The sequence below is a fragment of the Hypanus sabinus genome, chromosome 3, assembly GCF_030144855.1.
Source record: "Hypanus sabinus isolate sHypSab1 chromosome 3, sHypSab1.hap1, whole genome shotgun sequence".
Classification (NCBI taxonomy): Eukaryota; Metazoa; Chordata; class Chondrichthyes; order Myliobatiformes; family Dasyatidae; genus Hypanus; species Hypanus sabinus.
The window spans coordinates 882,636-909,063 of NC_082708.1; the positions used below are offsets into that span (position 1 = coordinate 882,636).

General features: G+C 44.2%; 1 protein-coding gene across 1 annotated transcript in view; it reads left to right on the forward strand.

Moving 5' to 3' along the window:
* Positions 1-26,428, forward strand: part of LOC132390964 (protocadherin-16-like) — a 491,141-nt gene that overhangs the window by 394,885 nt on the left and 69,828 nt on the right. The window contains exons 14-16 of the mRNA XM_059963494.1: positions 2,363-3,223; positions 4,774-4,887; positions 10,813-11,024. Of these exons, the coding sequence (XP_059819477.1) occupies positions 2,363-3,223; positions 4,774-4,887; positions 10,813-11,024 (1,187 nt within the window). The remainder of the gene's footprint in view (positions 1-2,362; positions 3,224-4,773; positions 4,888-10,812; positions 11,025-26,428) is intronic.

Sequence of the window (26,428 nt, forward strand, 5' to 3'; positions counted from 1 at the left end):
ACATTTCATCAGTGCCGTAATATGTATGTCCAGCAAGATGTCATCCAGGTCTCAGTTTTTAAGGACATCTGGTGGTATCCCATCTGGTCCAGACCTCCTGCCCTGTTTGAGTGTATATTTGGCTTTCTTCAGTTCCTCAATGGTGAATGGGCCATCATTGATGTTGACGTGTTAGTATCGTGGGTATGTTCTCTTCTTCCGTGTTCGTCGGAGGGCTTCCCAGTAGGTTCTTGAAGTGGGTAAACCATGCATGGACACAGTCCTCTGCTGTTTTATCACTTATTTGACCTGATGGGGACTTCTTCCATCTGCTGATCTCGTTGACTAGGCAGCATGCTTCTCCATGCTTGTCTTCATTAGCAGCCTCTACCCCTCTAATCCACTCAGCTAGTTCCTCTTGCTTCAGTCGGTCGTAGGTGGCAAAGAGATTCTTCTTTGCTGTCTTGAATTTGTCTCTTAGTACTTCAGTTGCGCTCCTTCTAAGTTTGGCATGACAAGCATTGACCACACTTCTTGCTGTGATTGTGATGACATCAGGATGAGATTCGGCTCTTTTTGATTCATTTCACAGTAGGCAGACTCTTTGTTGCACCTGTGTGTGCGTCACTGAGTCGTTGATAGTGGTCGGTGGTAGTCTCTTCCTCCTCCTTCTCTAGTGGGCCAAAGTGATTTCTCACTTCCACAATGTACTGAGCTCAGACCAGTTACGCTCACAGATCTCAATTTTGCAGATGACATTGTCCTGCTCTCTGACCAGATTGAGGAAGCACAGCAGCTACTGACAAAAGTGGAAATTGAGTACTACAAAGTTGGACTTCACCTAAACGCTAAAAAGACAGAGTACATGGCATTCAACTGCGATGAAGGTACTCTCAAGACCGTAAAGAATGATACCATTAAGAAAGTCTTAGACTTCAAGTACCTCGGGTCAAGAATGATGAGTTTGGAGAAGGACATAAAGATACGGAAAGCGCTGGTGTGGAGGGTTATGAACGACATGAAGGAAATATGGAGGTTGAACTTGACTAGAGGGCTCAAAAAGAGGATCTTCATAGCAGTCATAGAGTCCATTCTCACATACAGATGCGAGACGTGGACACTCACCAAGACCATGAGAAAGTCACTAGATGGTTGCTATGCATGAATGCTGCAGATGGCTCTTGATGTGAGTTGGCAACAGCACAGGATGAATGTCGAGCTCTATGACAACATACCGATGCTCACTACTAAAATTGAGGCAAGAAGATTGCAACTAGCGGGGCACTGTCTACGCCACCCTGAGTTACCTGCCAGCCTAGTCATCGCATGGGAGGATGAACCCTGGGTGCCCTCCCAAGCCTATGGTCAACACGCTCCAGAACACCCTGATGAGGGAGAGGGAGGAGTGGAGAGTCCGTCATCGTGCCTGACGCTGGCCGCTTAGGCCTGAGTCGACGTAGTAGCCGTGATTCAGTGATGCCCACAACATCAAACATGCCAATCTGTAACTGCGCTACAAGTTTGTTTACTTTATTCTGTATACTGCATGCATTCAAATATAACACTCTCAGTCCTGCATTCATCACCCTTTTTGATTCTGTCCCCCTTTTACATTGCAACTCATTCTATTGGCTGCAATTTTACCCTATCAGCATCTCCTTGCTAGCCATCTCAATACACATTTTGTCTGTTTGTAAAGCAATTACCCTGTCCTCAGCCCTATCACTCTGGTTCCCAACAGCTTGCTAAGTTATTTTAAACCTTCCCAAACAGCTGTAGCAAACCTGCCCACAAGGATATTGTTTCCCCTCGGGTTCAGATACAACCCATCCACTTCATACAGGTCATACCTTTCCCAGAAGAGATCCCAATGATCCATAAATCTGAACCCCTGCCCCCTGGACCAGTTCCTCGGTCATGTATTCATCTACCAAATTATCCTATTCTTATTCTCAATGGCATGTGACACAGGCAGCAATCCAGAAATTTCTACCCTGCAGGTCCTACTTTTCAGCTTTCTACCTTGCTCCCTATAATCTCTCTTCAGGACCTCCTCACCTTTCCTACCTGAGTCATTGGTGCCAATTTGTACCAAGACTTCTGGCTGCTCACCTTTCCTTTTTAGAATGTCATGGATCCAATCTGAGACGTCCCTGACCCTGGCACCTGGGAGGCAACATACCATCTGGATGTCTCTATCACATCTACAAAATGTCATCTCCCTCCTCTAACGATGCAGGTCCAAGCGCAGGTCAATGGAACTAAGCGCATTAATAGCTCATCATGAACTAGATGGGCTGAATAGCTTGTTTCTGTGTTGTATTCTATGACCCGGCAAAAATTTTAAGTCATAATGGCATTCATTTTTTTCTCCTTCCTGCAGGGGGTGATCCTAACGGACATTTCAACATGGACCGGACCAGTGGTATCCTGTCCACAAGCACCAGCCTGGACAGGGAATCTGTCTCACACTATACTCTGATCATTGTGGCATGGGATCAGGGGCACCCCCAGCGCAGCTGCTCGGCCTCAGTCTTTGTACACGTGTTAGACATCAACGACAACACTCCCACCTTCCAGGAGTCCAGCTACATGGCAGAGGTTGAAGAGGACAGTGCAGTTGGCACAATAGTTTTGCAGGTATCTGCAGTTGACGCTGATGCAGGTCCCAATGGCGAGGTGTTGTATTACCTGAGTGGTGAGTCACTGGGCATGTTCAGCATTGACAAGACAGGGAAGGTGAGTACAACCACGACACTGGATCGGGAGAAGCATACCTCATATTCATTCCTGGTGCGAGCCGTGGACTCTGCACCTTCGGATCCCAGGAGTTCCACCACCCGGGTAGAAGTTATTGTGAAGGACGTTAATGACAATTCTCCGCACTTCCTCACTGACCCACTCATCGTAAACATCTCCAGACACACTCCAGTCAATGAGCTGGTAGCCACCATGAAGGCAGAGGACAAAGATTTCGGTGCAAACGCCTCCATATTCTACAGGTTCTCCACCATGGTCCATGGATTCAGCATTAACTCCTTTACTGGCGAGATTCGCCTGCTGCATGCAGTGAGCTCGATGAGACTGAGAGAGCGCACACTCTTTGTGGTGGCCACAGACCAAGGGTCACCCGCCCGTTCATCCACCGGAGTGGTAATGGTGTACCTGAGGGAGGAACGTTACCTCGGCATCCGCTTCCGGCGCAGTGTCAGTGATGTGGCGCTGGCTGAGAATTCCGCACCAGGTAACAGAGCAAAGTGTCATCATCGCATCTGTCTGCACTCACACTCACACACACACTGACATCACTCACACTCACACACACACTGACATCACTCACACTCACACACACACTGACATCACTCACACTCACACACACACTGACATCACTCACACTCACACACACACTGACATCACTCACACTCACACACTCACTCTTCACAGTCACACACACACACACTGACATCACTCACACTCACACACACACTGACATCACTCACACTCACACACTCACTCTTCACAGTCACACACACACACACTGACATCACTCACACTCACACACACACTGACATCACTCACACTCACACACACACTGACATCACTCACACTCACACACACACTGACATCACTCACACTCACACACACACTGACATCACTCACACTCACACACACACTGACATCACTCACACTCACACACACACTGACATCACTCACACTCACACACTCACTCTTCACAGTCACACACACACACACTGACATCACTCACACTCACACACACACTGACATCACTCACACTCACACACACACTGACATCACTCACACTCACACACACACTGACATCACTCACACTCACACACACACTGACATCACTCACACTCACACACACACTGACATCACTCACACTCACACACTCACTCTTCACAGTCACACATATTCTCACCTTACACATTCACACACACCCACACGCTCACACACACACATTCACACCTCACACACTCGAAGTGCATATACACACACCTCACTCGCACTCAGATACATCACACACATTCACACCTCACACACTCACATCTATGTTTTTCATTTTAACCCTTGCTATTCATGTCCATACTGAAATGGCTTTTAATGTTGTTAATGTACCTGCCTTCACCACTGCCTCTGGCAGCTCATACCATATACTGACCTCCCTCTGGGTAAAGTTGCCCCTCAGGTTCCTCTTAAATCTTTCTCCTCTCATCTTAAGCCTGTGCCCTCTAGTTTTTAATTCCACTTCCCTGGGAAAAAGACAGTGCACATTCACCCTTTCCATGCCCTCATGACTTTATGCACCTTTATAAGGTCATCTATCAATCTTCTACATAGGAATAAGGTTCTACACTGCCTAGTCTCTGCCTATCACTCAAGTCCCAATATCATCTTCCCAAATTTCTCTACACTCTTTACAGGTTAATAAAGACAACCAAATATGTATACAGCATAGAGATGGAGCATAACATGGGAAAATGTGACCCTCACTTCAGGAGGATAAATGACAAGACAAATTATTATTTGTGAAGTCTCCTTTTTATCTCTCTCCCCCCTCTCCCCTTCTCCCCCTCCCTCCCTCCTCCCCCTCACTCTCCTTTTTTTTCTCTCTCTCCTTCTCTTTTTGTGGCAACATTAAACCCTGGCAATTATTATTGCCTTTACACTCCCATGGGACAGGGACAGGGATGTTGGCAGCTTCTCTTCAAACTGGACGTGTCTGGCCTTGGACACTGAGCGCTCTGTGTAAATGCAGTCTTTCTCTTTCCGCAGGCACGTCAGTGGTCAGGATCCAAGCCCAGCATCAGAATGGCTCCAATCGAGGAATCCTCTATAGTATCTTCAGTGGGAATGAGAGGGGTGCCTTCACTATTCGCTCTCATACTGGTAGGTGGAGGGAAGGGGAGGATGGAATAGGACAAGGGGACAAGATGCAGATTGAGATGGGATGTGCAGGAGGGTAGGAGTATAGAGGGACGGCCTCCACAGCTGTCTGTGCCAATGAATTTCACAATCTAGCCACCTTTTGGCTAAAGAAATTTCTCGTTATCTCTGTTCAAAATGAACATCCCTCTATTTTGAGGCTGTGCCCTTCAGTACTAGACTCACCCACCGTAGGAAATATCCTCTCCACATCCACTCAACCCAGACCTTTCAATATCAATAGGTGTAGGGAGTGTTAGGTGGGGCTGACAAGTCGAAACAGATCTAGGAGAAGGGGAGAGGCTGGGAGCAATTTAAAATGAGGCTAACATTAGGTGTGAGCAAGAGAGGTCTTATTGTAATTTGTAGTAAGTTTTCTGTATTGTATAACACCATAAGATCATAAGACATAGGAGCAGAATTAGGCCATTTGGCCCATCATATCTGCTCCACCATTGTGACTGATCCAATTTTCCTCTCAGCCCTGATCTCCGCCTTCGCTCCGCATCCCAACATGCACTGACCAATCGAGAAACTGTCAACCACTGCCTTAAATGTACTTAAAGACTTGGCCTACACAGCTGACTGAGGCAAAGGATTCCAGAGATTCACCACTCTCTGGCTAAAAAAAATCTTCCTCATCTTTGTTCTAAAAGAACACCCTCTATTCTGAGGCTGTCCCCTCTGGTCTTAGACTCTCCTACCATTGGAAATGTTCACTCCACATCCACTCTATCAAAGCCTTTCAACATTTAATAAGTTTCAATGGGGTCACCCTCGTTCTTTTGAAATCTAGTGAACACAGGACCAGAACCACCAGACACTCCTCATATGACAAGCCATTCAATCCTGGAATCATTTCTGTGAACCTCCTTTGAACCCTCTCCAGTTTCAGCACATCCTTTCTAAGATAAGGGGCCCAAACTTGCTCACAAAACTCCATGAGGCCTCACCAGTGCTTTATAAAGTCTAAGCGTTGCTTTTATATTCTAATCCTCTTGAAATGAATGCTAACATTGCATTTGCCTTCCTCACCACTGACTCAACCTGCAAATTAACATTTAGGGAATCCTGCACAAGAACTCCCAAGTCCCTTCACATGTCAGTTTTTTTGTATTTTTTTTCTCCATGCCCCTCCATTTCTTCTACAAAAGTTCATAACCATACATTTCAGATTCAGATTCAGTTTACTGTCATTTAGAAACCACAAATGCAATGCAGTTAAATAATGAGAAAATGATATCACAAAAAAGCAGACGACAAAACAGACCACGTAATGTTTGGTAATCCCTAATCCAGAGTCCGGAGAAGCTGCTGCCTAACACTGTATGCCATCTGCCATTTCTTTTCCCATTCTCCTAATCTTTCTAAATCCTTCTGTAGCTTCTCTACTTCCCCAAAACTACATGCCCCTCCACCTATCTTCTTATCATCTGCAAACTTGGCAACAAAGCCATCAATTCCATCATTCAAATCAATGCCATATAATGTAAAAAGAATTGGTCACAACACAGACCCCTGTGGATCACCATTAGTCACCAACAGCCAGCCAGAAAAGCCTCCCTATATTCCCACCCTTTGCCTCCTGCCAATCAGCCATGGTGCTTAATCTGTGCTGGGATCTTCCCTGTAATTCCATGGGCTCATAACTTGTTAAGCAACCTCATGTGTGGCACCTTGTCAAAAGCCTCTGAAGATCCAAATACACAACAACCAATTCTCCTTTGTCTATCCTGCTTGTTACTTCAAAGTATTCCAAGTGACTTGTCAGGCAAGATTTTTTCTTGGCTACGGCCTATTTTATCATGTGCCTCCACGTATCTTGAGACCTCATCCTTAATAATGGACGCCACCATTTTTCCAACCTCTAAGGTCAAACTAATTGGCCTATAATTTCCTTTCCATTGTCTCCCTTCTTGAAGATTGGAGTGACATTTGCAATTTTCCAGTCTTCCAGAACCATTCCAGAATCAGGCGATTCTTAAAAGATCATTACTAATGCCTCCACGATCTCTTCAGCTATGGCACGTACACCAGAACTCTGGCACGTACACCATCTGGTCCGGGTAGTCAAGGTATCTACCTTCAGACCTTTCAGTTTCCCAAGAATCTTCTCTCTAGTTATGATATTGTACTGTTGTGACAAAAAAAAAATCAAATTTCATGACATCAGGGACATTTAAGAGACTCTTAAATAAGCATATGGATGATAGAAAAATGGAGGGCTATGTTGGAGGGAAGGGTTACATTGGTCTTATTGTAGGTTATAAGGTCAACACGCATTGTGGGCCGAAGGGCATATATGGTGCTATACTATTCTACGTTCTGTATATCTGTGTAAATCTAATTCTCATTTGGAAGGGACAAGTTTAGCCTTCAGCAGACGGTTTGAGCTCTGACCTAAGGTCACTCATCTACAGAATCAACAGTTGATGCTGCTGTGTGAAGTGTGCAGCCAAGTCCTCTGTGGGAAGCATGAATCCCCCTTGGTTCTGACAGTTGTTTTTATATTTGCCTCAGTTCTTGGGCCATTAAAAGCTGAACGTGGACTGAGCCAAACATTTGTGGGATTCCAAGCTACACTGCTGCACTCTGCTTGCAATGTGTGTGTTATAGGTGTTTACGTGTCAAAGTGCGGGGGTACATAGTTTGAAGGTCAATTCTAATCAGTCCCATACCTCCCCTGGCAGGTTCCTCTCACACCTCTTATAAAGTGGAGGCTGCTCCACACATTTCGTGACAGCCTTTCCCTGGCAAAAAGCTGACAGCAGTGACTCACAGCTCCTGAGACCCTGAATGGAGCATAGCCTGGCCTCTGAGGTTTGGCTGCAGTGTGTGGCTCACATTAGGCTCTGGGGTTGGCAATAGTAAACAGTACGTCATGATCTGCTGTGTCTCCACGAACACCACATTCTGCTGTAAACAGCATGCAGAGAGTTTATCATAACTAACTTAATGCTGAAACTATAACAAGAGCAAAATAGCAAGGCAGTGTATATAAATCTGATGGAAGAGTGGAAGAAGCTGTTCTTAAAACATTGTGTTTTTTCAAGCTCCTGTACCTCCTTCCTGATGTTAGAAATGGGAAGAGGCATATTATTGATGGTCAGCGTCCTTAGACCTTAAGACCATTAGACATAGGGACAGAATCTGGTCCTAGACTCCCCACTCATTCTTCTAAACTCCAGCAGACACAGGCACAGACTCACCAAACACTCGTCATATGTTAACCCTTTCATTCCTGGAATCATTCTCATGAACCTTCTCCGGACCTTCTCCAATGCTAGCGTATCTTTTCTTATAAAGGGGCCCAAAACTCTTCACAATACTCTGTGCAGTCTGACCAATGCCTTGCATCATATCTAGTCCTCTCGAAATGAATGCTAACATTGCATTTGCCTTCCTCCACCACTGACTTAATCTGCAAATTACCCTTTAGGGAACCTGCACAAGAACCCCCAAATCCCTTTGCAGCTCTGATTTCTGAATTTTCTTCTTGTTTAGAAAATCCTTAATGATGGATGCTGCCTGGATTATTTAGGCATTTTATAACCATATAACAATCACAGCACGGAAACAGGCCATCTCGGCCCTCCTAGTCCGTGCCGAACTCTTAATCTCACCTAGTCCCACCTACCCGCACTCAGCCCATAACCCTCCACTCCTTTCCTGTCCATATACCTATCCAATTTTACCTTAAATGACACAACTGAACTGGCCTCTACTACTTCTACAGGAAGCTCATTCCACACAGCTATCACTCTCTGAGTAAAGAAATACCCCCTCGTGTTTCCCTTAAACTTCTGCCCCCTAACTCTCAAATCATGTCCTCTCATTTGAATCTCCCCTACTCTCAATGGAAACAGCCTATTCACGTCAACTCTATCTACCCCTCTCAAAATTTTAAATACCTCGATCAAATCCCCCCTCAACCTTCTACGCTCCAATGAATAGAGACCTAACTTGTTCAACCTTTCTCTGTAACTTAAGTGCTGAAACCCAGGTAACATCCTAGTAAATCGTCTCTGCACTCTCTCTAATTTATTGATATCTTTCCTATAATTCGGTGACCAGAACTGTACACAATATTCCAAATTTGGCCTTACCAATGCCTTGTACAATTTTAACATTACATCCCAACTTCTGTACTCAATGCTTTGATTTATAAAGGCCAGCGTTCCAAAAGCCTTCTTCACCACCCTATCTACATGAGACTCCACTTTCAGGGAACTATGCACAGTTATTCCTAGATCTCTCTGTTCCTTTGCATTCCTCAATGCCCTATCTTTCACCCTGTATGTTCTATTTGGATTATTCCTGCCAAAATGTAGAACCTCACACTTCTCAGCATTAAACTCCATCTGCCAATGTTCAGCCCATCCTTCTAACCGGCGTAAATCTCCCTGCAAGCTTTGAAAACCCACCTCATTATCCGCAACACCTCCTACCTTAGTATCATCGGCATACTTACTAATCCAATTTACCACCCCATCATCCAGATCATTTATGTATATTACAAACAACATTGGGCCCAAAACAGATCCCTGAGGCACCCCGCTAGTCACCGGCCTCCATCCCGATAAACAATTATCCACCACTACTCTCTGGCATCTCCCATCTAGCCACTGTTGAATCCATTTTATTATTCCAGCATTAATACCTAACGACTGAACCTTCTTAACTAACCTTCCATGTGGAACTTTGTCAAAGGCTTTGCTGAAGTCCATATAGACTACATCCACTGCCTTACCCTTGTCAACATTCCTCGTATCTTCTTCAAAAAATTCAATAAGGTTTGTCAAACATGACCTTCCACGCACAAATCCATGCTGGCTACTTCTAATCAGATCCCGTCTATCCAGATAATTATTAATACTATCTCTAAGAATACTTTCCATTAATTTACCCACCACTGATGTCAAACTGACAGGTCTATAATTGCTAGACTTACTTCTAGAACCCTTTTTAAACAATGGAACCACATGAGCAATATACCAATCCTCCGGCACAATCCCCGTTTCTAATGACATCTTAAAGATCTCCGTCAGAGCTCCTGCTATTTCTACAAACTTCCCTCAAGGTCCTGGGGAATATCCTGTCAGGACCCGGAGATTTATCCACTTTTAAATTTCTTAAAAGCGCCAGTACTTCCACCTCTTTAATTTAGTTTAGTTATTTCAGCAAAGCATCATGGTCAAGAGGGCCTGTTTCTCTACTGTACTCATCTGTGTTCTGTTTACTTCACAAGTGGAATATCCAATGCTGTTCCTCTGGTTCACGCCTGCCCTTCCCAGAAGTGGAGGGGGTAGAAATGTGGGAATGCGAGGGGAGCTGAAACAGTCATAAAGTCACAGGTTTGAAAATAGGGCATTCAGCCCAACTGATCCATGCTGACTGTGTTGCAAGTGAATTCATCCCATCTGCCTATATTTGGTCTACAGTCCTCAAAAACAGTCCTATTCATGTACCTATCTAGATGACCCTTACAGCAAAGGTGTGCAGTGTTGTTTACCCCAGCTAAGTCTGAAACCAGGGGTCATGTGTTCAGAGTTAAGAAACTGATCATGAATTAGGAACATTATTCCATGCAGAGGCTACTGAACCTTCAGAACACTTCAAACGTGAAAATCTGCAGATGCTGGAAATCCGAGCAATACACACAAAATGCTAGAGGCAGCATCTATGGAAAAGAGTACAGTCAACGTTTTGGGTCGGACTGCTTCTGCGCTGATTGGACCTGGCATTTAGACCAGATTTTTCAATGAAGGACTCGAGTGAGTTGAGGAGATGGTGTTCAGGTAGACATGATCCTGATGAATAAGAGAATAGTCTCATGGGGCTGTATAGCCTATTCCTCTCTATTTCTAATCTTCTACTGTTTTATCTCAGGTGATATCTCCATTAAGAGCTCAGCTGGGCTGGACTTTGAGGAAGCACCCCGCCTGCGCCTAGTTATTAAGGCCGAATCATCAACATCAGCTGTTTTCACCTCGGTCACACTTGTTCTGCAGGATGTGAACGATAACCTGCCCCATTTCCAACAGCAGAATTATGTGGCCTTTCTCTGGGAGGCTCAGGGTTACAGCACACCAATTATGCAGGTAGGTAGTCTCTCAGTCCCTTTCCCTTGGGTGGGAGACCTATACACTGACTGGTGTCTCCCAGTCCCTCCCTCTCAGGGGATATCTGTACACTGTCTGGTGTCTCTTAGTCCCTCTCTTTCAGATGAATAACTGTACTCTTCAGTCAGTCACTCTCAGTGGGAAATCATTACACTGACCAGTCTCTCTCAGTCCCTGTCTCTCGGGGGAGATCTGTACACTCACTGGAGTCTCTCAGTCCCTCTCTGTCAGAGGGAGATCTGTACACTGACCATTGTCTCTTAGTCCTTCTCTCTCAGGGGGAGACTGGTGTCTCTCAGGGGGAAATCTGTACATTGATCAGTGTTTCTTGGTCCCTCTCTTGGGGGGGGGTGGGCAGGTGTGGGGAGGGGAGATCTATTCGCTGACTGGTGTCTCTCGGTCCTTCTCCTTGGGGAGGGCAGGGGGAGATCTGTACACTGACTGATGTCTCTCGCTCCCTCTCTCTGCGGGGGGGGGGGGGCAGAGACAGGGAGGGGAGATCTGCACTCTGACTGGTGTCTCTCGGTCCCTCTCTCTGGGGGTGTGTGGGGGCAGAGACAGGGAGGGGAGATCTGTACACTGACTGGTGTCTCTCTGCTCCTCTCTCTGTAGCATAGAGTCACAGAGTTATGAAAAAATAGAGCAGGAAAACAGGCCTTTCAGCCCATCAACCTGCACCGGGACCACAGCACTCCACACCCCCATCATCCATGTACCTATCCAAACTTCACTTATAAGTTGAAATGGTGCTTGCAAGCACCAGTTGTGCTGGCAACTTGTTCCACAACCTCACAACCCTCTGACTGAAGGAGCTTCCTTTCATGTTCCTCTTAAACTTTTCACCTTTCACCCTTAACCCTCCGAATCTCAGTGGAAAAAGCCTGCTTGCATTTTCCCTAACGATACTCCTCATAATTTTGTAAACCTCTATCAAATCTTTTCTCAGTCTTTTATGTTCTAAGGAATACAGTCCTAACCTATTCAATCTTTCCTGATAACTCAGGTCCTCAAGACCCAGAAACATCCTTGTCAATTTTCTCTGTTCTCTTTCAACATTATTTACATCTTTCCTGTAGGTAGGTGATCAAAAGTGCACACAATGCTCCAAATGAGGCCTCACCAACACTGTACACAACTTCAACATAACATCCCATGTCCCGAATGCAATACTTTGATTTTTGAAGGCCAATATGCCAGAAGCTTTTTTTATGAACCTATCTACCAGTAATGCTGATTTCAACAAATTATGGGCTTCTATTCCCAGATCCCTCTAATCTACCACACTTCTCAGTGCCCGACCTCCCTACCGTTCACTGTGTAAAACCTACCCTGATGGGTCCTACTGAAATGCAACACCACACACTTGTCTCCATTATATTCCAGCTGGCAGTTTTCAGCCCATTTTTCCAGCTGGTCTAAATCCCTCTGTAAGCCATGATAGCCTTCGTCTCTGTTCACTACACCTCTGATCTTGATGTCATCTGCAAATTTGCTGATCCAGTTAACACATTATCATCCAGATTGTTGATATAGATGACAGACAACAATGGTCCCGGCACCGATTCCTGCTGCACTCCACTAGTCACAGGCCTCCAGTCAGAGAAACAAGCATCTACTGTCACTCTCTGGCTTCTCCCACAAAGCCAATGTCTAATCCAATTTACTACCTCATTTACTACCTGACTAGCTGCACCACTGCCTGTTCGGGGAACTGTACCTCCCTCAATCACAGGACTCTGCAGAGAGTGGTGCGGACAGCCCAGTGCATCTGTAGTTGTGAATTCCCCATCATTCAGGAGAATTACAAGAACAGATGTGTAAAAAGGGCCTGAAGGATCATTGGGGACCTGAGTCACCCCCACCACCCTAATACCATCTGGTAAATGGTACCGCAGCATAAAAGCCAGGTCAAACAGGCTCCAGGACAGCTTCTTCCACCAGGCCATCAGACTGATGAACTCACGCTGATTTGAGTGTACTCTATTTTACATTGACTGTTCTATTTATTATAAATTATTATAAATTGCTATGATTGCACATTGCACATTTAGATGGAGATGTAAAGATTTTTGCTCCTTGTGTATGTGAAAGATGTAAGAAATACAGTCAATTCAATTGAATCTTGAATGCCAAGTGACTGAACCTTCTTGACAAACCTCCAATGAGGGAATTTGTCAAAGACCTTGTGATCAAAAGCCCAACTAAACTAATCCCATCTGTCTACACAATGTCCATATCCCTCCATTTACATCACATTCATGTGCCTATCCCTTTCTTTCATAGAAATATGTCCACCACCAACCCCAGTGGCACTTTCCAGGCACCCACCACTCACTGTGTAAAAACCTTGCCATCACATTTTTCTGAAATTGCCCTCTCTCACTTTAAATGCATGACCTCTGGTATTAGATATTTCAACCTGGAAATAAGATACTGTCTGTCTGCTCAATCTATGCTTCTCATAATCTTATAAACCTCCATCAGATCTCCTGTCAACCTCTGACGCTGCAGAGAAAACAACCCAAGTTTGTCCAATCTGGGCAGCACCCTGGTAAACCTTTCACCATCCTTCCTCTCATGTGGTGACCAGAATTGAATGCAAACTCCAAATATGGCTTAACTGATTTACAAAAAACACCATAAGACTATAAGACATAGAAGTAGAATTAGGCCATTTGATCCATTAAGTCTGCTCTGCCATTCCATCATCGCTGATTTATTATTCCTTAACCCCATTTGTTTGCCTTCTCCCTGTAACCTTCGACACTGCTACTGATAAAGAATTTATCAAGCTCCATCTTAAATATACCTAATGACTTGGCTTTCACAGCCTCTCGTGGCAACAAATTCCACAGATTAAACCACTCTCTGGCTAAAGAAAATCCTCCTCATCTCTGTTCTAAATGGACACCCCTCTAACCTGAGGCTGTGCCCTCTGGTCCTAGACTCCCCCACCATAGGAAATATCTTCCCTGTGGAAAGGGTGTACCTGGAAAGTGGGAGACCTTCAAAAATGAAAATTTGAGATAACAAAGGTTGTACATGCCTATCAGAATAAAATGTAAAGATAACAAGTTTATGGAACCTTGTTTTCTCAAGAGATATTGAGGCCCTGGTTAAGAGAAAAAGGAAGGTGCATAAGAGGCATAGGCAAGTAAGAACAAATGAGATGTTTATGGAGTACAAGAAATGCAAGAGAATACTTAACTAAGAGATCAGGAGGGCAAAAAGAAGGTATGAAGTTCCCCTAGCAGACAAGGTGAAGAAGAGTCCCAAGGGAGGCTACAGATTTGTTAAGAGCAGAAGAATTGCAAGGGACAAACTAGGTCCTCTGCAAGATCAGACTGGTGTTCCATATGTGGAGCCAAAAGAGAAAAGATGGAGGGTGGGGTGGTTTTCATCTGTAATTACTTGGGAGACAAATGCAGAGTCTATAGAAGTGATACAAAGCAGCATCCTGGACCCCGTACATATTACAGAGGAAGAGGTATTTGCAACCCTGAGGCAAATCAGGGTGAATAAATCCCCAGAGCCTGACAAGGTGTTCCCTCAGATCCTATGAGAGGCAAGTGCAGAAATTGCCAGGGCCCTTTCAGAGATATTTAAAACATCGTTAGCGACAGGAGACGTACCAAAGGACTGGAGGATGGCCAGTGTTGTTCAACTGTTTGAAAAAGGCTCTAAACAGAAACCAAGAAATTATAGGCCAGCGAATCTGACATCAGTTGTGGGAAAGTTATTGGAAGGTATTCTAAGGGAATGGATGTATTAGTATTTAGACCACAAGACCATAAGAATATAAGATTAAGGAGCAGAATTAGGCCATTTGGCCCATTGAGTCTGCTCCACCATTTCATCATGGCTGATCCAACTTTCCTCCCAATCCCAATCTCCTACCTTCTCCCTGTATCCCTTCATGCCCTGCCCAGTCAAGAATCTATCAACCTCTGCCTCGCAAATACATAAAGACTTGGCCTCCAAAGCTTCCCATGGCAAAGAATTCCACAGATTCACCACTCTCTTACCTCATTCTAAAATGATGCCCCTCTATTCTGTGGCTGTGTCCTCTAGTCTTAGACTCTCTCACCATAGGAAACATCGTCTCCACATAAACTCTCTCAAGGCCTTTCACCATTTCATAGGTTTCAATGAGGTCACCCCTCATTCTTCTCAGTTCCAGTGAACACAGGCCCAGAGACATCAAACGCTCTTCATATGACAAGCCATTCAATCCTGGAAAAAATTTTGCGAACCTCCTTTGAACTATCTACAGTTTCAGCACATCCTTTCTATGAAAAGTGGCTCAAACTGCTCACAATACTCCAGGCCTCACCAGTGGTTTATAAAACTCAACATTGCATCCTTGCTTTTATATTCTAGTCCTCTTGAAATGAATGCTAACATTGCATTTGCCTTCCTCACCACATATTCAAACTGCAAATTAACGTTTAGGCAATCCTGAACAAACAGCATAAAGTCCCTTTGCACCTCAGTTTTTTGCATTTTCTCTCCATTTAAAAAATAGACAACCCTATCATTTCTTCTACCAAAGTGCATGACAGAAACACACTTACCGACACTGTATTCCATCAGCCATTTTTTACCCATTCTCCCAATCTGTCTTTCTGTACTTCCTCAAAACTATCTGCCTCTCCACCTATCTTCATATCATATCTTCAAAGCCTTGCAACAAAACCATCAATTTCATCATCCAAAATAATTGAAATATAACATAAATAGAATCGGTTCCAACAGGAAACCCTGAGAAACATCACGAGTCACCAGTAGCCAATCAGAAAAGGCTCCCATTATTCCTACTCTTTGCCTCCTGCCGGTCAGCCACCATTTTATCCATGCTTGAATCATTCCTGTAATAAGTTCCTCATACGGTAACCCTTTCATTCCTGAAATCATTCTCGTGAATCTTCTCTGAACCCTTTCCAATGTCAATATATCCTTTCTAAAATAAGGAGCCTAAAACTGCACACAATACTCCAAGTGTGGTCTCATGAGTGCCTTACAGAACCTCAACATTGTATCCTTCCTCTTGTATTCTATACCTCTAGAAATGAATGCCAACATTATATAACCATATAACAATCACAGCACAGAAACAGGCCACCTCGGCCCTCCTAGTCCGTGCCGAACTCTTAATCTCACCTAGTCCCACCTACCCGCACTCAGCCCATAACCCTCCACTCCTTTCCTGTCCATATAACTATCCAATTTTTTTAAATGACAAAATTGAACCTGCCTCTACCACTTCTACTGGAAGTTCATTCCACACAGCTACTACTGTCTGAGTAAAGAAGTTCCCCCTCGTGTTACCCCTAAACTTTTGCCTCCTAACTCTCAAATCATGTCCTCTCATTTGAATCTCCCCTACTCTCAATGGAAACAGCCTATTCACGTCAACTCTATCTATCCCTCTCAAAATTTTAAATACCTCGATCAAATCCCCCCTCAACCTTCTACGCTCCAATGAATAGAGACCTAACTTGTTCAACCTTTCTCTGTAACTTAAGTGCTGAAACCCAGGTAACATCCTAGTAAATCATCTCTGCACTCTCTCTAATTTTTCCTATAATTCGGTGACCAGAACTGTACACAATATTCCAAATTTGGCCTTACCAATACCTTGTACAATTTTAACATTACATCCCAACTTCTGTACTCAATGCTTTGATTTATAAAGGCCAGCGTTCCAAAAGCCTTCTTCACCACCCTATCTACATGAGACTCCACCTTCAGGGAACTATGCACTGTTATTCCTAGATCTCTCTGTTCCTCTGCATTCCTCAATGCCCTACCATTTACCCTGTATGTTCTATTTGGATTATTCCTGCCAAAATGTAGAACCTCACACTTCTCAGCATTAAACTCCATCTGCCAACGTTCAGCCCATTCTTCTAACCGGCATAAATCTCCCTGCAAGCTTTGAAAACCCACCTCATTATCCGCAACACCTCCTACCTTAGTATCATCGGCATACTTACTAATCCAATTTACCACCCCATCATCCAGGTCATTTATGTATATTACAAACAACATTGGGCCCAAAACAGATCCCTGAGGCACCCCGCTAGTCACCGGCCTCCATCCCGATAAACAATTATCCACCAGTACTCTCTGGTATCTCCCATCTAGCCACTGTTGAATCCATTTTATTACTCCAGCATTAATACCTAACGACTGAACCTTCTTAACTAACCTTCCATGTGGAACTTTGTCAAAGGCCTTCGCCTTTGCATTGCATTCGCCTTCTTCACAACTGACTCAACCTGGAGGTTAACCTTTAGGGTATCCTGCACAAGGACTCCCAAGTCCCTTTGCATCTCTGCATTGTGAATTCTCTCCCCATCTAAATAATATTTTACTCATTTATTTCTTCCACCAAAGTGAATGACCATACACTTTCCAACATTGTATTTCATTTGCCACTTCTTTGCCCATTCTCCTAACCTATCTAAGTCTCTGTGCAGGCTCTCTGTTTCCTCAACACTATCTGCTCCTCCACCTATCTTCGTATCATCAGCAAATTCAGTAAATCTTGCTAAGCTGCCCCAAGTGTGGCACCTTATCAAAGGCCTTCTGAAAATACAACTCTACTACATCTCCTTTGTCTACCCTGCTTGTAATTTCCTGTTTTGTGTTGGTGCATGGCCAAGTGGCTAAGGCGTTGGTCTAGTGATCTGAAGGTCGCTAGTTCGAGCCTCAGCTGAGGAGCGTGTTGTGTCCTTGAGCAAGGTACTTAACCACACATTGCTCTGCGATGACACCAGTGCCAAGCTGTATCGGCCTAATGCCCTTCCCTTGGACAATATTGGTGGCATGGAGAGTAAAGACTTGCAGCTTGGGCAACTGCTGGTCTTCCATACAACTTTGCCCAGGCCTCAGTCAACATTGAAATCGATGGACAGCCGAAGAAGAAGAAAAGAATTTCCTCAAAAAATTGCAGTAGATTAGTCGAGCAGGATTTTCCTTTCAGGAAACCATGCTAGCTTTGGCCTATCTTGTCAAGTGCCTCCAGGAAGTTTGTAATCTCATTCGTAACAATCGACTCCAACAATTTCCCAACCACTGATGTCAGACTAACAGGTCTATAGTTTCCTTTCTGCTGCCTCCCACCTTTCTCAAATAATGGAGTAACATTTGCAATTTTCCAGTCAAACAGTATAACCATACAACCATATAACAATTACAGCAAGGAAACAGGCCACCTCAGCCCTTCTAGCCTGTGCCGAATGCTTACTCTCACCTAGTCCCACCTACCTGCACTCAACTCATAATCCTTGATTCCTTTCCTGTCCATATACCTATCCAATCATTTTTTAAATGACAAAATCAAACCTGCCTCTACCACTTCTACTAGAAGCTCATTCCACACAGCTACCACTCTGAGTAAAGAAGTTCCCCCTCATGTTACCCCTAAACTTTTGCCCCTTAACTCTCAACTCAGAATACAATGCAATACAATACAATGCTGGTACAATGCCAAAATCTATCGATTGTTGAAAGATCATTGTTAATGCCTCCGCAATCTCTCCAGCTACTTCCTTCAGAACCCGAGGGTGCATTCCATCATGTCCAGGAGATTTATCCACCCTCAGACCATTAAACTTCCTGAGCACCTTCTCAGTTGTAATTTTCACTGCACAAACTTCACTTCCCTGACACTCTTGAATGTCCGGTATACTGCATATGTCTTCCACTGTGAAGACTGATGCAAAATACGCATTCAGTTCCTCTGCCATCTCTGTGTCTTTCATTCCAATATCTCCAGTGTCATTTTCTGTTGGTCCTATATCTACCTTTATATATCTTTTACCCTTTATATGCTTAAAAAAGCTCCTAGTATCTTCTTTGATGTTAGTCACCAGCTTCCTTGCATAATTCATCTTTTCCTTCCTAGTGATCTTCTTAGTTTCCTTCTGCAAATTTTTATAAGCTTCCCAATCCTCTGTCTTTCCACTAGCTCTGGCTTCCTTGTATACCCTCTCTTTCACTTTTACTTTGGCTCTGACTTCATTTTTCAGCCACGGTAGTGTCCTTCTTCCATTTGAAAATTTCTTCTTATTTGGAATACATTTGTCTTGCACTTCCCTCATTTTTTGCAGAAACTCTAGCTATTGTTGCTCTGCTGTCCTTCCTGCTAGTGTACCTTTCCAGTCAACTTTGGTCAGTTCCCCTCTCGTGCCGTTGTAATTTATTCCACTGAAATACCGACAGTTTGGAATTTAGTTTCTCCTTCTCAAATTTCAAAGTGAACTCGATCATATTGTGATCACTGTTCCCTAAAGGTTCCTTAACCTTAAGCTCTCTTATCATCTCTGGATCATTGAACAACAGCCAATCCCCAAGAGGGCTCAACAACAATCTGTTCTAAAAGCCATCCTTTAGACATTCTACAAATCCTCTCTCCTGAGGTCCAATACTGTCTTGGTTTTCCTAATCCACTTTCATGTTAAAATCATGACATTGCCCTCTGACATGCCTTTTCTATCTCCTGCTGTAATTTGTAATCCTCAACCTGACTGCTGTTTGGAGGCCTGTATACAACTGCCGTTAGGGTCCTTTTACCCTTGCCATTTCTTAAGTCAACCCATAGAGACTCTACACCTTCTGATCCTATGTCATCCTTTGCTAATGATTTAAAATTATTTATTTTACACAGGGCCACACAACGCCCTCTGCCTACATAGAACATAGAATAGTACAGCACATTACAGGCCCTTCGGCCCACAATGTTGTGTTGACCCTCAAACCCTGCCTCCCATATAACCCCCCACCTGAAATTCCTCCATATACCTGTCTAGTAGTCTCTTAAATTTCACTAGTGTATCTGCCTCCACCACTGACTCAGGCAGTGCATTCCACGCACCAACCACTCTCTGAGTGAAAAACCTTCCTCTAATATCCCCCTTGAACTTCCCACCCCTTACCTTAAAGCCATGTCCTCTTGTACTGAGCAGTGGTGCCCTGGGGAAGAGGCGCTGGCTGTCCACTCTGTCTATTCCTCTTAATATCTTGTACACCTCTATCAAGTCTCCTCTCATCCTCCTTCTCTCCAACGAGTAAAGCCCTAGCTCCCTTAATCTCTGATCATAATGCATACTCTCTAAACCAGGCAGCATCCTGGTAAATCTCCTCTGTACCCTTTCCAATGCTTCCACATCCTTCCTATAGTGAGGCGACCAGAACTGGACACAGTACTCCAAGTGTGGCCTAACTCGAGTTTTGTAGAGCTGCATCATTACATCACATCTCTTAAACTCTATCCCTTGACTTATGAAAGCTAACACCCCTTAAGCTTTCTTAACTACCCTATCTACCTGTGAGGCAACTTTCAGGGATCTGTGGACATGTACCCCCAGATCCCTCTGCTCCTCCACACTACCAAGTATCCTGCCATTTGCTTTGTACTCTGCCTTGGAGTTTGTCCTTCCAAAGTGTACCACCTCACACTTCTCTGGGTTGAACTCCATCTGCCACTTCTCAGCCCACTTCTGCATCCTATCAATGTCTCTCTGCAATCTTTGACAATTCTCTACACTATCTACAACACCACCAACCTTTGTGTCATCTGCAAACTTGCCAACCCACTCTTGTACCCCCACATCTGGGTTGTTAATAAAAATCACAAAAAGTAGAGTTCCCAGAACAGATCCTTGTGGGACACCACTAGTCACAACCATCCAATCTGAATGTACTCCCTCCACCATGACCCTTCTGCAGGCAAGCCAATTCTGAATCCACCTGGCCAAACTTCCCTGGATCCCATGCCTTCTGACTTTCTGAATAAGCCTACCATGTGGAACCTTGTCAAATGCCTTACTAAAATCCATGTAGATCACATCCACTGCACTACCCTCATCTATATACCTGGTCACCTCCTCAAAGAACTCTACCAGGCTTGTTAGGCATGATCTGCCTTTCACAAAGCCATGCTGACTGTCCCTGATCAGACCTTGATTCTCTAAATACCCATAGATCCTATCTCTAAGAATCTTTTCCAATAGCTTTCCCACCACAGACGTAAGGCTCACTGGTCTATAACTACCTGGACTATCCCTACTACCTTTTCTGAACAAAGGGACAACATTCGCCTCCCTCCAATCCTCCGGTACCATTCCCGTGGACAACGAGGACATAAAGATCCTAGCCAGAGGTTCAGCAATTAATCAATTAATCTGCCTACTAACCTATCTTTTTGATACACTGTATATCCTTGGATGTTCAGCTCCCAATGGCAGCTATCCTTTAGCCAAGGTTCAGAGATGGCCACAATGTCATACTTGCTAATCTGTAACTGAATTTCAAGATAGTTATTTTATTAATAATGCTGTGTGCATTTAAATATAACACTTTCAGTCCAGTATTTGTTGCTTTCCGTTTTAATTGCACCACACCTCTATTGCCCTGTAACTCATCCCATGGGCTGTCATTATGCCTCATCTCCTGCCTGTTCTTTCTATCATCTAAGTTGCACACTATCTTTGATTTATTTCTGTTTCCCCCTCTAGCATACCACTAATTTTTCTCTATCGTATGCGCTCTCTTTGGCTTTTATGTTGGCTTGGACTTCTCTTGTTAGCCATGGTTGTGTCATCTTTCCTTTAGAATACTTCTTCCTCTTTAGGATGCATATACCCTGTGCCTTCCAAATTGCTTCCAGAAATTCCAATCATTGCTGCTCTGCCATCATCCCTGCCAGTGGTCATAACCAATAAATTCTTGCCAACTTCTCTCTCATGCCACTGTAATTCACTTTACTCCACTGTAATACTGATACTTCTCACATTAGCTTCTCCTTCTCAAATTGCATGGTGAATTTGATCATATTATATTGATCATATCATATTTGATCAAGAAGGGCCAAAAGGCCTGTTTCTGTGCTGTAATGTTCTATGGTTCTGTGATTACTTGTTTCTCAGAGTTCCTTTACCTTAAGCTCGCTAATCAATTCTGGTTCACTGCATAACACCCAGTCCAGAACAACTGACCCCCTGGTGGGCTCAACCACGAGCTGTCCTAAAAAAAATCATCTCGTAGACATCCTAGAAATTTTCCCTCTTGGAACCTAGTACCAAACTGATTTTCCCAAACTACCTGCATATTGAAATCCCCCATGGCTATTGTAACATTGCCCTTTTGGCATGCATTTTCTATCTTCCATTGTAACTTATAGACCACATCCTTCCTACTGTTTGGGGGTCTGTACACATTAGAGTCTTTTAAGCCTTGCAGTTCCTGAGCTCTATCCACAATGAGTCAACACCTTCCAACCTTATGTCACCTCTTTCTAAAGATTTGATTTAATTTTTTTTATCGACAGAGCAATGCCAACCCCTCTGCCTTCCTGCCATGTCCTTTCAATACAATGTGTATCCTCGGACATTAAGCTCCCAGCTATATTCTTCTTTCAGCCATGATTCAGTGATGCCTACAACATCATACATATCAATCTGTAACTATACTACAAGTTCATCTACCTTATTTTCTATGCTGTGTGCATCCAAATATAACACCTTCAGTTCTGTATTCACTCCAACATCTTTCCAACTCCTGTGCTCAGACCAACTGGCCTATAATTTCCTTTCTTCTGCCTTTCTCTTTTCTTGAAGACTAGAGTGACATTTGCAATTTTCCAGTCCTCTAAAACCATGTCAGAATCTAGTGATTCTTGAAAAATCATTACTAATACTTCCACAATCTTGTCAGCCACCTCTTTCAGAATCTTTGGGTGTGTACCACCTGGTCCAGGTGATTTATTGACCTTTAGACCTTTCAGTTTCCCAAGCATCTTCTCCCTAGTAGTAGTAACTTCACTCACTTTTGCCCCCTGACACTGTCGAACTTCTGGCAAACTGCTAGGGTCTTCCACAGTGTAGACTGATACAAAACACTTATTCAGTTTGTTCGCCATTTCCTTGTCCCCATTTACTACCTCTTCAGCATCATTTCCCAATTATCTGATATCTACTCTCGCCTCTTTTTACTCTTAAAATATCTTAGGAAACCTTTGGTATCCTCTTTAATATTATTGGCTAACTTACCTTTATATTCCATCTAACAGTAGTAGTGAGGTTGGGGATGGCATTCCTCATTGCTCAATACCCAATCTAGAATGGCCTGCTCTCTAGTTGGTTCCTCGACATGTTGGTTCAGAAAACCATCCCGCATACATTCCAAGAAATCCTCTTCCTATGCACCTTACCAATTTGGTTCACCCAATCTGTATGTAGATTGAAGTCACCCATTATAACTACTGTTCCTTTATTGCATGCATTTCTAATTTCCTGTTTAATGCCATCCCCAACCTCACTACTACTGTTAGGTGGCCTGTATACAATTCCCATCAGCGTTTTCTGCCCCTTAGTGTTATGCAGCTCTACCCATATCAATTCCACATCCTCCAGGCTAATGTCCTTCCTTTCTATTGCGTTAATCTCCTCTCTAACCAGCAATGCTACCCCACCTCCTTTTCTTTCCTGTCTATCCCTCCTGAATATTGAATATCCCTGGATGTTGAGCTCCCATCCTTGGTCACCCTGGAGCCATGTCTCTGTGATCCCAACTATATCATTTTCATCAATAACTATCTGCACATTCAATTTATCCACCTTGTTACGAATGCTCCTCGCATTGACACACAAAGCCTTCAGGTTTGTTTTTACAACACTCTTAGCCCTTATACAATTCTGTTGAAAAGTGGCCCTTTTTGATTTTTGCCCTGGATTTGCCTGCCTGCCACTTTTACTTTTCACCTTACTACTTTTTGCTTCCACTCTCATTTTACACCCCTCTGCCTCTCTGCACTTGTTCCCAACCCCCTGCCACATTAGTTTAAATCCTCCTGAACAGCAGTAGCAAATGCTGCCCCTAGGACATTGGTTCCAGTCCAGCCCAGGTGCAGACCATCCTGTTTGTATCGGTACCACCTCCCCCAGAACTGGTTCCAATGCCCCAGAAATTTGAATCTCTCCCCCTTGCACCATTTTTCAAGCCACATATTCATCTGAAATATCTTCCTATTTTTACTCTGACTAGCATTTGGCACTGGTAGTAATCCAGAGATTATTACCTTTGTGGTCCTACTTTTTAGTTTATCTCCTGACTCCCTAAATTCACCTTGTAGGACCTCATCCCATTTTTTATCAATATCGTTGGTACCTTTGTGCACCACAATCACTGGCTGTTCACCCTCCCATTCCAGAATGTCCTGCAGCTGTTCAGAAACATCCTTGACCCTTGTAGCAGGGAGGCAACATACCATCCTGGAGTCTCGTTTGCGGCCGCAGAAACGCCTATTTGTTCCCCTTACAATTGAATCCCCTATCACTATAGCTCTCCCACTCCTTTTCCTTCCCTCCTGTGCCGCAGAGCCGCCCATGGTGCAATGAATTCGGCTGCTGCTGCCTTCCTCTGATGAGACATCTCCCCCAACAGTATCCAAAACAGTACATCTGTTTAGGAGGGAGATGACCCCAGGGGACTCCTGCACTACCTGCCTACTGCTACGCTGTCTAGTGGCCACCCATTCCCTTTCTGCCTGTGTAGCCTTTACCTGCGGTGTGGCCAACTCACAACTTTCTCAGCATTGCGGATGCTCCAGTATGAATCCAATCGCAGCTCCAGCCGCTCAATGTGGTCTGCCAGAAGCTGCAGCTGGACACATTTCCTGCACACATAGTCGTCAGGGATACTGGAAGTACCCTTGATTTCCCACATGCTGCAGGATGAACAAACCACGGGGCCGATCTCAGCTGCCATGACCTACCCAATACGTTGCCTCAACTTTTGAAACGTTCTCCTTTTAAAGGAACTTACCCGGCCTTACCTCACTTGGAGTGAAGCTCGTCCCCAGCCTCTTCTCGCGAAGCCTCTGGAGAAAAAGCCTTTCTACTCTGTCTCCCTTTACTCCGTTGCCCGCTCCGTCTAACTGCTATATATATCATGACTGACAGCTCACCCTCCCTTTTCAGGATATTGTGGATATGTTCAGAAATATCTCGGACCCTGGGACCTAGGAGACAAACTACCATCCATGGTTCTTTTTCTCATCCACAGAATCCCTTATCTGTCCCCCTAACTATAGAGTCCCCTATTACTGTTGCCCTCCTGCTTCCCTACTCTTCTAAGCCACAGGGCCAGACAGTGCCAGAGGCAAGGCCACTATTCTTTCCATAAGACCATAAGATAAAGGAGCAGAAGTCGGCCATTCGGCATTCCATCATGAGCTGATCCAATCTCCCATTTAGTCTCACTCCCCCACCTTCTCACCATAACCTTTGTTTCCCTGGCTACTCAGATACATATCAATCTCTTCCTTAAATATACCCAATGACTTGGCCTCCACTGCCACCCATGGCAACAAATTCCACAGATTCACCACCCTCTGGCTAAAAAAGTTCCTTCATATCTCTGTTCAGAATGGGCGCCCTGCAATCCTCAAATCATGCCCTCTCGTACTAGACTCCCCCACCATGGGAAACAACTTTGCCACATCCACTCTGTCCATGCCTTTCAACATTCGTAATGTTTCTATGAGGTCCCCCCTCATTCTTCTAAACTCCAACGAGAACAGTCCAAGAGCCGTCAAACGTTCCTCATATGTTAACCCTCTCATTCCCATAATCATTCTAGTGAATCTTCTCTGAACCTTCTCCAACATCAGCACATCCTTTCTTAAATAAGGAGCCCAATACTGCACACAGAACTCCAAGTGAGGTCTTACCAGTGCCTTATAGAGCCTCAACATCATATCCCTGTTCCGATACTCTATTCCTCTAGAAATGAACGCCAACACTGCATTCGCTTTCTTCACCACCGACTCAACCTGGAGGTTAACCTTAAGAGTATCCTGTATGAGGACTCCCAAGTCCCATTGCATCTCAGAACTTTGAATTCTCTCCCCATTTAAATAATAGTCTGCCCATTTATTTCTTCTACCAAAGTGCATGACCATACACTTTCCAACATTGTATTTTATTTGCCACTTCTTTGCCCATTCTCCCAATCTATCCAAGTCTCTCTGCAGAATCTCTGTTTCCTCAGCACTACCGGCTCCTCCACCTATCTTTGTATCATCAGCAAACTTAGCCACAAAACCATCTATTCCATAATCCAAATCGTTGATATACAACGTAAAAAGAAGCAGCCCCAACACGGACCCCTGTGGAACGCCACTGGTAACTGGCAGCCAACCAGAATGGGATCCCTTTATTCCCACTCTCTGTTTCCTGCCAATCAGCCAACACTCTATCCACATATGTAACTACCCCATAATTCCATGGGCTCTTATCTTGTTTAGCAGATAAGACCTTGTCAAAGGCCTTCTGAAAATCCAAATACACAACATCCACTGCATCTCCCTTGTCTAG